Source organism: Drosophila nasuta, chromosome 2L, assembly GCF_023558535.2.
Source record: "Drosophila nasuta strain 15112-1781.00 chromosome 2L, ASM2355853v1, whole genome shotgun sequence".
Classification (NCBI taxonomy): Eukaryota; Metazoa; Arthropoda; class Insecta; order Diptera; family Drosophilidae; genus Drosophila; species Drosophila nasuta.
The window spans coordinates 24,630,008-24,642,328 of NC_083455.1; the positions used below are offsets into that span (position 1 = coordinate 24,630,008).

Below are 12,321 nucleotides of genomic sequence, written 5' to 3' on the forward strand. Positions count from 1 at the left end.
TTTATATCTAGCTTGACCATCAAATTTAGCTAGTTAGTCGTCGTTCGTCATGCGTTTCATTTGGTTGTTCGCTTCGCTCGTGGTCCTGGCCAGTGCCGCCACAATTAAGGATACGGCAAAATTGCGATTCGATAATCACAGTGTCTATAAATTGAAAATTAGCAATAAACTACAATTGGCTATCGTCAATAAACTGTGTTCACTAAGCGAAAAGGTGGGTGTTGAGTTCAAGTGTGTTTGCTGTTTTGGATACCCTTTAATTTGCCTTGCTTTAGTATGACATCTGGAAGGATTACGAGGAGTACTCTAAGGAAGTGCACGTCATGGTGAATCCTACTGAGCTGAATCGCTTTCAAATATTATTAAAACTCGCCGGCATTAGTAATGAAGTGCTTATTCCCAATGTGCAAAAGTGAGTATGAAGAAAGTGAAAATTTGTTTTGTGTAAAATATTATTTGTGAATATTTGATTTATTGAGCAAAGTTGAGTTAAAGTTGCAAGCAAATATTTCGCATAGCACTGGCCAAGCCAAGCATACCCCGAACGCTAGATGGCGCTAAATTTGCTAGCAAATATATCGAATCGCGCTAAGCCAAGTGTGCCACGACCGCTAGATGGCGCTAAAGCTGTTTCTTGGCTTTTCGTTTAGCTTATTCAATAAAGTATATGTAAGTTATGTAATTGCGATGAAATATTAAAGATAGATAAAATATATCAAGTTTTAAAGCAGGCAAAATAAAGGCCATATAAAATATAAAACATAGGCAGCTGAAAAGACAGACGGATGGCTGAAGAATGACGGATTGAAAGAGAATACTCATACAAATTAAAGTCTCTGTAAGCAAAGAGGCGGATGGACAAAAGGTTTGACGTAACAGACAGAAAGACAGTTTGATTGATTGCTAGATGAACTGGGAGACAGACTCACTGAGATAACTAGAGATTATTGCTAATATATTTAAGTATACCTCAGCAAATATTAAAGGCAGTTCTTGACCACATCAGCTTGTACTTCTCATATTGATAGAGGGATTGAGGACACTAAGGTACAATATACCTTTTATATTAAAGGTCATTCCTAACAATAGTTTATACTTCCGTTAAAAGAAAACTTTTCTAATTCGTATCTTGCTTTTTTAAGTGATTAAAGATATTTAAGGTATCAGGTATGAGCAAGTTTTCTAGAGTATTTAAGAAATAAGTTGTACCTTACCTTAGAGCTTCTGCAAAATATTTCCCCTGTTGAACAACGACCTTTGAAGGATAATCTTTTGCTAAAATCGTAAGCTTTATCTGCAGTTGAGCAGTTCTTCTTCTCCTATGCCCGATAAGATTGTGGGAAATGCCAAATGGATATTGTAAACGTGATAATGATATTGTGTTTTTTGTTGTGTTGTGTTGCTTCAGGCTTATCGACGACGAGCAAGTGCCAAGTGGCCGAGATAGCAGCACCTTTGGCTGGACACGCTACTACGAGCTGGACGAGATTGAGGCGTGGCTCGATAGCATCTTTGCTGCGTATCCAAGTGTCACCGAGGAGTTCACAGTGGGACAATCCTATGAAGGACGCCGCATTCGTGGCATCAAGATCTCGCATGGCACCAACAAGCGAGGCATCTTCATTGAGTCAAACATTCATGCACGTGAATGGATCACATCGGCGAGTGCCACGTACTTCATCAACGAGCTGTTGACGTCCCAGGATACAGAGGTGCGCAATCTGGCCGAGAGTTACGATTGGTACATTGTGCCCGTGTTCAATGTGGATGGCTTTGAGTACTCGCATACCAAGGTAAGTGGTGTGAATGAATGAATGTGATTCGATTCGATGATTTACAACTATTTTTTGTGTGTGGAGTAGAATCGCATGTGGCGCAAGACGCGTCAACCACATGCCACCAACTCGTGCATTGGCGTCGATGGCAACCGCAACTTTGATTCCCATTGGATGGAGAACAACGGCGCCTCTAGCAATCCTTGCAGCGAAACTTTTGCCGGTGATGTTGCCTTTTCCGAACCGGAAGCGAAGTCGCTGTCTGAGTATTTGATCAGCATTCAGGATAAGTTTGATGTTTACCTTTCGTTCCACTCTTACGGCCAGTGGCTGTTGTCACCTTACGGTCACACGGCGGAAGATTTTCCTGAGAACTACGACGACCTGCAGGAGATTGGCACAGCCTTCGTTGATGCCATACAAAACATGGTCTACGGCACAACTTATGTACGCGGCTCCACAGCAACCACGCTCTGTAAGATGAAGATTTCGATGGCGTTGCTTAGGTTAATGAATTTAATGTTTATGTTTTCCTTTTAGATGTTGCCTCGGGCAGCAGCGTGGACTGGGTCTTCAATGAGCTGGACAAGAAGGTGGCCTACACCATCGAGTACCGCGACACCGGACGCTATGGATTTGTGCTGCCCCCGGCACAGATTAAACCAAACTGCGAGGAGCTGATGACCGGCATGATTGCATTGATTAAGAAGACCAACGAGCTGGGTTACATAGTGTAGATGATGATGACATTGCTTTTGTATATTTCTTGTTGTCGCGTTAACGATTAAAGTACCTCATGTAGGAGGCCAGCAGATCGTCCATTTTGTAGCCTTGATTTGTGCTGCACAGCAGCTTCGAGGCACCAATCATGTTGCCGAAACGTATATGAAAATGATTTTTGCCCGAACTCCAGATTCCAAGCTCCGCATAGCTATAACTATGCAGCAGTTGCTTCGTCTGTGCATCGAGTAGCTGCAACCCGTCGCAGTTGATGGCAATCAACAGCTGTTCGGGCAGCGATGAATCATTCAGCTGCTTCACCGCAAAGAAAGTGGAGCCATAGCAAGGCTGCTTGGCCAGCTGCTGGAGCAGCAAAAGCTTCGCCTGATCCTCTTCGAGTTGCTCGCTTTGCTCCAACAGCGGCAGCAACTGTTGCTGCCACTCGGCCAGCGTCCGCTGTGGCAACAAATCCTCCGGGACCAGCTCTTGAAGTTGCAAAGCCTCATCACGCTGCTGATCGGCGCTGTAGATGAGCTGCGCCAATTGCAGCGATTGCTCCAAGTCCACCGCGTAGTAACCTTTAAGATATTTGTGCAACTCTTGGGGATAGCTAAAGATCAGATCCGCATTGATGTCGTTGCCCGGCTGCGAGTCCAGCCAGAGTTTGCGCATGAAATGCAGTTGATAATGCGCATCGCAGCTGGCGCGAATGCTTTTCTGTTGACGCACAAAGTGCAGCAGCTCCGTGATGTAATCGAACACAAATTCCTCCTCGGGCATGGCATAAACTTTCTCGCCAATCTTCAAGAATATGCTGTAGCCCAGCTGCGATTTCAATTCCAAGCGCTGCGCAACATCCGAGATGAGTGCAGCGCCTCGAGTATGCGACTCTATCTCAAAGGCTTCCACAGTGTCGTCGGGGAAATAGATCTTGTGATAGATGTGCATGCAACGCTGTTGAATGCCTTCTACTTCAATCAAATGCGGCGGCTGCTTGCGTTGTCCATGCTGCAAGCTGCGCTTCAGACGCTTCAAACAAGCATCTGCCAAGGCATCCGAACGCAGACGGAGCAACAGAATCAGTTCACGCATGATCAACACACTCGGAACCATTATCCCAGTGGCCAAATAGAGTAGATCCCAGCCACGTTGCTCGCTCTCGACGTTTGTGTTGCCGGTGAGTTGCTTCATCAGCTGGCAGAAGAGTTCGTCACAGAGCAGTGGCTGATGCAAAGCTGCTTGGAAGATTAAATCCGTGTTTACAGCCAGCTGACCGCGGGGAATGTCGCCCATGTACTGGGGGAAAGAGTGGAGAGATTAAAAAGGGAACGTGAGGAAAGTAAAGATTGTTTATCTTCTTACCTTTTGTATGTGATGGTAGATGACTAACGCTTGCTGATAGAGTTGCGGTTGCGAATGAAGGGATTTGAGTAGAGGAGCCTTTAGTGGCTCGGGGGAATATCGCCAAAGTGGAGCCAATTCAGAGCTGTAAAGAAAATAGAATATTAATATGTGCTAAGCTAGAGAAATAGTACCAAGAAGTACGAAAACTTGACTGTGGAAGACCCTTCATTTTTTTAGTAGCCTACTTAAAATCTAAGCAGCTACAAATTCATTTTTTGATTACCAATTATAATATAAGAATATAAAAAAAGTAAGTGAACTACAGCCATGTTTTGACTGTAATAGACCCTTTACTTCTCATTCGTCTGCTTAAAATCTGGACTGATTCCAATTCATATTTGACTAACAACTTTTATAAATTAATTTATGAAAACTCAGTTTCACATTCTGCCGCGCTAAATTCATTTTTGATTAACAAACTTTAATAAAAATAACTTTTTGAAGTTGAAGAAGTTTCATACCATTGTTTAATAGACTGTTTTTCACCTTTCCAAAATCAGTCAAGTTTGTTATGTTGAGATATTGCCAAGAAGTTTATCAGTTACGTTATTAGAGTATCTTCTTCTCTGCGTCAAGCTGCTTATACAGACTGACAGGCAGATCAACCGACAAAAGTATCTCTATATGGTTATAATTTTAATAATTTTTTTACTTCATAAAGAATACGAATACTATTTCCTTTGCTATATAAAGTTATCTCCCTTAAAGCTATCGAGTATCAAAATTGTCACTTACTCCAAGTTTTCTCTGAACTGTTGCTCCGCAAACTGTGCCAAGCTGTGCTGACGTCGCTTAGGCGCCACGGGTTGTTCCAGCTCCTGCTTAATCGACGCCACTTTAGCACCCGCTGTGTGCTCCTTGAACACCTGTTGCAAGGCGACACTGGGTCGTGTTAATGTGGCCAACACACGCACATTGCCAGCGGCGAATTCACCCGTCTGTCCATTGGCAGAACCGCGCCAAGGACGTCGCACATCATCCGCAAGCAGCTGACCACCTGTGACTCCTGCCTCAAACTGAACCAAGTCACCAGGCGAGAGTAGCAACTGCTCCTCTAGATGTTGTTCTGCTTCACAACCCTCAATGGCCACCGCATAGCTCGAACGTTGCTGCAGATTGAGCAGCATGTAATTGATGAGCTCCGCTGCGTCCAAGGCTTCGCTGCACTGCAGCACAAAGTTCTCATGCTGCACGGTGCGCACATGCAACTGATCTTGCGCCTCGAACTGCACTTTGACGAGCTCCGCATATGTGCAGGAGGCGAGCACTTGCTCGGTCTCATCGATGAGCGAGAGTCCCGATGCATTCACGGCCAGCATGAGTTCATCGCTCTGTAGCTTTGGTCCGGAAAGACGTTGCACTTCATAGAGACGCGAATGTCGCATGGGCCACGAGAGATGCGCAAAGAGGCAAATGTCTTCCTTGGCACGCTGTTGGGACAACGCATCCTGTCCCTTCTTGACGTAGGCGCTGCGCTCGTAAGTCGCCGCAATGAGACGACTCCAATTCTGCACCGCACGCTCACCGGGAGCCAACAGATCTCTGGGCACAAACTCGGTCAATTGCTGCTCATTCAAAGTATTTGCAACTCCTGCGCCATGTTCAATGTAACAAGCCAAGGCACAGACCATGGCAATGTCCTTTTCGGAGCGACAACGATATTCGCCACACTTCAGACCAAGCACAACTTGTTTGTAGATCAAATGCGTGGCCTTTGGATCCACTGCAGGATCGTACCAGGCATCAAAGAGCTCCTTTCGCAAATAAAGTTTCCAAGGTGAATCCAAATCTCGTTGCTCGCAGCTGGAAATGGCATCGAGCACATGCTCACGTCCCGCTCCGAGAGGCATAAGTTTCTCTTGGAAGGACAACACCAAACCGAAGCCAAAGCTATCGCTTAAGCCGAGTCCATCGCACAGCTGCTGCACTGCCTCCCTTGCTGTGCTGGCGGCATCCACTTGCAGCTTACGCGCCTCGCCATCCATCAGATAAATGGCCAACTTCAGCGGCTCCTTGTTGCGTATTGCCTGGAGTTCTAACAACGATGGAGGCTGTGATCTCGCTCCGTTCGCTAAAGTGTGTTCCAGATGTTGTAGGGAGGAAGACGAATGCAACTTGGCGGTGCCCAGCTTCATGTAGCTGCGCAGATAGGGCTCAAAGTTGCTGCTGGGCGGAAAGCAACTCAGACAAATGGAGAGCAGCAGCCAACCACGAGCATAGGAGCCACGACTGGGATTCAAATAGAGCTGCTTGCAAATCTGAGCGAGGATTTCATCCCTGAAAGGGGAAAGGAGAAAAAGGTTTGAAAATGTGAATAAGAATTGAATTGGGTATATAAATAAAATAAATATAATATTATAAGTAGGAATGTGAGGGACAAACTTAAATGGGATAAATTAATATACTAAATTAATTATACGATTTAGGATATTAATGTAGCCTAAATAGGATAATCCTAAATAGTAGAAATTAAGTTAAGTCCTATTTTAGTTTGTAAGTAAATTAAATATATTACGTAGTGTGTAGTGTAAGAATATTATTAATAGAAATATATATATTTATATTTATATGGGAAATTAAATGTTATATTCTTGAATTGGGAATATAACATATATAGAATATAAATAAAGATACATTAACTTTTCACAGTAATAGAAAATATGCACGAAAATATCAAATAGTAAATTCAAAGGAAAAGGTTCAGGAATAAGATATTCAACTTCACATTCCTATTCATTTTGCTTTGATACAAATTTATGAAAATGTAATTTAAGTATTTAAAAGTTCCTGCCCCGCTTACCTCAAGCTCTCTTTGAGAATTCCATGCCCTATAATAAACTGCAGCTTGTCCAGATGACTGCTGCCTGCATTCAGCCAGAGCTGATAGAAATCCTCAGCTTCGCGTTGGCCATTGCCAATTAATTTCGGTTGCCTTCGCAGAGTCTGGCGAATGAAGCGACGTGGCTTAGAGCCAAGAATGCGAGCCATGTCCTGCATGAGTTGAGAATGGCGCAGCGAGTGATCTTTCGGAGTAGGAGCAGCTTCTGGAAGATCCTCCATGAAGCGCAGTATCAGCATCCAAATGGCCTAAAATATACAGAAATTTATTATAAATAAAATTAGTTTACTTTTAGAGTAAACCATTTCCTACCTTGGCTGCCATTTGCTCAACAGGCAGATCATGCTTCAGCAAAGGTTGCTTTAGAAGTTTCCTTTCATGCTGAGAAGTGTTGCCGCTGCAGAAGTAAGTGGATGCATATTTCTGGAAGCTAAAGTCTGAGGTGTCAACATGGTTGGGCACAGGTTTCGGTAATCGAATTGTGCCCACAGAAGTAATACTGCTCGACTTCTTCAGGGTGATCTAAAAGGATAGAGTATACAATTATCAATATCAATTTTCATTTCAACTTTACAGTTCATTTCTCTTATACGCTTCGATTGATACTATTTTTAATTTAGTATTTATTGTACCTGCCCCGTACTTAGTCAACCGTAATCTATGTGTAGCTGCCAGTTATCTATAGTAAGCTTTTTTCTTTAAGATATGCCCATGGCGATAAGACTCTGGAAACTCTGCCGATTATTTACGATCGCATTTTTATGTCATTTATCATTTTGGTAGGCATTTGTGTATTTACTCTTTCAACGCCTTCCGTTGCCGATAACTGAGCTGATTGAGCTCTTTGACTAACATAGAACTTATTTCAAACTTAGTCGCTGACAATCGACCGAACCGTGTGCATCTCTGGACTTGGACGTGGACTTCGCTTTGGACTTCGATTCGGACTCTGAATCATTTGAAAATATTGTTTTTGAATAAATTTAAAAATTTGTGTTGTGTTGTTTGTTGTTTCATTTCAAGGAAAGTTATGAGGTGGATTTTTGTGAAAAATTTGAAAAACTTTGAAATTCAAAAGAAATTTTAGTTTAGGATTAAAACTTAAATTTATATTAAAAGTTGAACTTTGTTTCTAATGGTTAATCAAAATTAACCGCAATTGCCTGAACAGTTAAGGAAATTTTGTTCTGGCTTTTTGTGAAACATTTAAAAAAGTTCGAAATTATAAAGGGTACTTAGTTTAAGAAAACTAAACGCTACACTTATATTAAAGGTTGAACTCTATCTCTAGCGATTCAATACAATGACCTAAAGCTGCCGTAACAAATTTAAATCTTTAAAATTCCAAAGGAAATTGTACGAGTTTAAAAGGAAACTGAGTTGAAATTTATATTTAAAGTTGAAATTTATCCATAATGATTCTTCAGAATTAACTAAAGTTCTACAGATTTTGGTGAAGAAAACATTTTAAATTAAAAAAATGTGGAAACTGAACTTTTGTCTCTGATGATTCATTGCAAATAGTCAAAGTTGTCTTTTAAATAATGGTATTAAAATAATAGATTATTTTTAGTACTAAAAAAGAAATTTAAATAAAATTGAAAATGGTAATTTCTAAACCTAAAAGCATTAAATATTTAGTTAAAAGTTGTTTTCTCAAAAAGTAAGATTTCTTTAGAGTATTTTGAAGATTTGTTTTTTGTATTACTTGACGATTTTTCAGAATGCATTTTTTCCTATTACTCACAACATTTTTTTAATTAAAATTTTGTGAACTTTGACAATTTTACAGCATTCATGATAATAAAATTGGTTTAGCTCTGATATCTATATTTATGTAGAGATTTTGTAATATTTCTCGCCTTATTAACAGAAGGCCAAACCGAAGGTAAGTGTAGGATAAGATAACCACGTAATGGCATTTAAAAATATTTGTTTAAATAAAATATAAAAATAGCAAATAAAAAGAAGCAATAACTTTATGGATTGCCAATCAAATGTTGAAAGATTAAAGAGCTCTAATCAGTTGGACTGTTTATGTAAATAACGCCCAAGTGTGGCGCAATTGAAATTGCGTTATCAATAACTTGAATAGAAGTGTAAGAAAACAAAATTAAATATGGTCAAAATTTCCGTAGATAATAAAAACAAGTTCAAATTAAATTGCGATCCGAAATCGTCACTCAACTAATTTTAGCTATGGACTCAATAAGATAGCAATCGAAGATGATATTCAGTTGACATTGATTGGAAAAGCGCCTGCTTAGGATGACTATATAATTTACTACTTATATAAATATATATATTATATATATAGAACAAATGTGAGATAAGCGCGATGAGAGCAAAGCAACAAGAACAAAGAACAGAACACACAATCAATCCATAATCTACACCACAAACCACAACGAAAAGACAAATGAGATTTGCATATAGATAAATATATGTGTGGGGATATCTCTGAATTCTTAAGATATCACCGAAGCGCGTTTTATTTACAAATACAAAATAAATTAAATTACATATGTAACATTATCAAACAATCACAAGGAACAAAGCTTTGTTTTTCTATTATTTTTTATATATACATGCCGACATTTATATAACAACATTTTGTACAAAGACAAGTCCCATATTTTTCATTTGTTTCTTTTTTCCCAGTTGACAACACAAGTCGAGCAATTGAGGAAGCCAAAAAGTTAGCTCCACTTTCAACTGCTCTTTTGTAATATCAGCTACTAATATTCGTAACATATATATAGACTTAAATACACTAAAATAAAACTATGTTTCTTTTTGTTCAGGGCTGTCCCAGCACACGCAACTGCTAGAGACGCGTCTGATTGACAATTGGGCGTGGCGTCGCCTCATAGTAGTTGACGGGTCGGGACAACAGCTTTGTGGGAATGTCTTTGCGCAATCGCAACTCGCGCTCGAAGAGCAATGACTTCTCCTTCACATTCGGCCCCAGTGGCCCACTCACATCGGGCTCATCGTTGAGGAAGCCAAACACATCGTCCACAATCTGCTTGGAGGCATCGTAACCAGGTGTCTCCACAGCCAAACCGTTTGTCTTTGCCGCACTGCTATTCGGCCGTGCTGCCATCGGTGTGATGATGATGGGTGACATCGGGGGCGGCGGGGGCAGCGACATGCGTGCTTGCAACGTGGGGGCAGGCAGCACAGGTTGCTCGTTCCGCTTGATGGACTTTGTGCGCTTCGGCTGATGCACTGCAGCCATGGCAGCCGCATTTCTCGCTGCGATTTGTTCCTTGAGTCGCTGTTGTTGCTCTTGTTCTTGCTTCAGACGCAGCTGCTCCGCTTCAGCCTGCTGCTGCTTGAGTCGCTGCTGTTGAAGCAGTTCTTGCTCCGCTTTCAGACGCAACAACTCTTGCTCCTTGACGCGTTTCCTTTCCTTGTGCTGTTGGCGTCGCGATGTCAACTCCAAAGCGAAACGCTTTCGGGCCAAATAACCGCGACTCCGTGCCTGCAATTTGATTGTACGACTGCGCACCATCGTGAACTTCGTGGTCAGCTGCTGGGCAGCAATGCATGCCCCCAGTCTGTGGAAGCCACGTCGCATGGTCAGATAACGACGACGCTGCATGCGTCCTCGCCAATAGCGCTGCACTGTGATGATGGCCTGACGATATCGCTTGAGGTAGCGACGGAAGAGCACGCGACGAAAACCTCGCTGAATAGTCACAATGTACTTGAGCATCACGCGAGAGCGTTCCGCCTCCAGCAGCGCATCGTCCTCATCGCGCAGAAACAGCTTCGTGCGTCCGAATTGACGATCCGAGTCCGCAGGCAACGCTGCCTCGCAAATCTGTCGCGCCAACAGCCGACAATCACATTCATCCAACGGTCCAGTGCGTGGCACCAGCAATCGATAACGTTCCACAAAGGCGCGGTAGGCGTGGCGTATCGGATAACCAGCACGACGTATCCTGGCAGTCTCCATCATGCCCGAGTAGCGCAATTGGCGCACGCACAGCTCCTTATCAAAGTTCTGCAGAGGCAGAGATAAACGGGATTAGTAAGGCAACGTTTAAAGAAGCGATGATGATGAAATGATAGAAGCATCTGATGAGTGGTTTCTTAATGATGATGTGAAGAAGATGAAGATGAGATGAGGTTTGCTCAATGATGAAGATGTTGAAGATAGAGATGTAAAGTTGAATGTAGAGTTGGAGCTGATGCACTGCTCTTTTTTATATTCACATGGTTGTTGTGGAATTAAACGTAGAATGGTGATGAATTTCATGCTATTGTCATAATGTCTTCTTAATAAAACAATGCGTTGATTATGCGATCATCTTAATATAAATTTCACTTTCTGATTATCCCTGTACACTTTTGTTGCCCTTTTTTTTAGTAAGAGCAATTGCACAATTATTATCTTGAAAATTGCATATTTCAATCGTTGCAGTTTTTCCATAAAATAGTTCTAGATAATGTGTTTATAATTGCGTTGATGCCTTAAATGATTTCACATTAATTTCAAAGCATATCCTCTAATTAAATGATGAGTAAGTTCAATCCCTGCATATCCTCTGATTTAATGATGAGTGATATCAATAGTTGCACTTTTAATAACGTTAACTGACACATTCACATATATTTTCACTTGCACTGCATTGCTTAAAAACTTAGCACTTCTATGCCAAAAACTGTAAAAGTTATTTCTTAAGATAAGAACAAAGAAAATTTCTCAAGAAATCCGGCTGTAAAATAAACGACTTCCTAAGTAAAGCACTCTAATCAGAGAGCTAAGCCACAAAATTAAGTTCTGGTGCTTTAAAAATATTTTTAGTAGATATAAAATACTACGAGTAGAAGATTGATTTTCATTCTAGAACAAGGCAATTGCATTTTTATAAAATGCTAACCAAGAAGCTTATTAAACTGCCAATATAACGCGTATTAAATTTAAAAAAAAATTCTGTAGCATACTTTTAAGCGCTCATATGAATTCAAGAATTTGTGAGCAGAAAAGATACCTCAATTTCAAGTTAAATGAAGTGAAGTGAAACAAAAATAAAAACATTATTTACTCACATTTGGTTCCTTGAACTCGTTGGGCTTAATGCAGCGTATGAAGTAAGGATGAGCCTGCGACAAAGTGCGCATTAGCATGTCCAGCGAATTGCGGAACTTGACGCTTAGCGTTGGCTGCTTCTTTGTTGTGTCCATGGGGAGTTCATGCGGGAAAATATCCACCAGATACTTGTTGCTGGCGCGTTGAACCAAATTACGCAAATCACTGCTGAAAGAATCGCGATTCTTCTCCAAGAAACCCAGAGGATTATACATGACAATGCCAGCATAATGACGAATGCCAAAGAGCGAAGTCTGTGTGGTTTTTCCTTTGACATACATCGAACGATTGCCATGCTGCACATGGAGTTTCTCCAGCAGCGTTTGATCTGTACCCTTTGGGAACTTTGATTCCTCATCGATCAACGACATAATATTCACAGGTTTCATGCCAATCAAATCGAGAATGTCCTGATTGTCCTGGAACTCAATGTGCTGCCAGTTGATGTGCTCCAGCTGGTACTCGGCTTGTTCCATCTGTGA

The 12,321-nt window shown here is 41.4% G+C and overlaps 2 protein-coding genes across 3 annotated transcripts in view; one reads left to right on the forward strand and one right to left on the reverse strand.

The window, feature by feature from the left end:
• The first annotated feature begins 28 nt into the window (after positions 1–28).
• On the forward strand, positions 29–2,594 carry LOC132783651 (zinc carboxypeptidase-like). Its single transcript, XM_060788970.1, has 5 exons — positions 29–214; positions 276–412; positions 1,409–1,793; positions 1,863–2,250; positions 2,316–2,594. The coding sequence occupies exons 1-5, from the start codon at positions 50–52 to the stop codon at positions 2,510–2,512; spliced, it is 1,272 nt and encodes a 423-aa protein (XP_060644953.1). The 5' UTR covers positions 29–49; the 3' UTR covers positions 2,513–2,594.
• Positions 2,553–12,321, reverse strand: part of LOC132783646 (unconventional myosin-VIIa) — a 39,118-nt gene continuing 29,349 nt past the window's right edge. The window contains exons 4-10 of one of the 2 annotated variants that reach the window (XM_060788958.1): positions 11,800–12,315; positions 9,722–10,750; positions 7,051–7,260; positions 6,700–6,986; positions 4,635–6,176; positions 3,858–3,981; positions 2,553–3,791 (exon numbers count right to left, since the gene is read on the reverse strand). In XM_060788958.1, the coding sequence (XP_060644941.1) occupies positions 2,553–3,791; positions 3,858–3,981; positions 4,635–6,176; positions 6,700–6,986; positions 7,051–7,260; positions 9,722–10,750; positions 11,800–12,315 (4,947 nt within the window). Of the gene's footprint in view, positions 3,792–3,857; positions 3,982–4,634; positions 6,177–6,699; positions 6,987–7,050; positions 7,261–9,183; positions 10,751–11,799; positions 12,316–12,321 lie in introns of those variants that run through there. The other variant, XM_060788957.1, reaches the window with a different exon arrangement.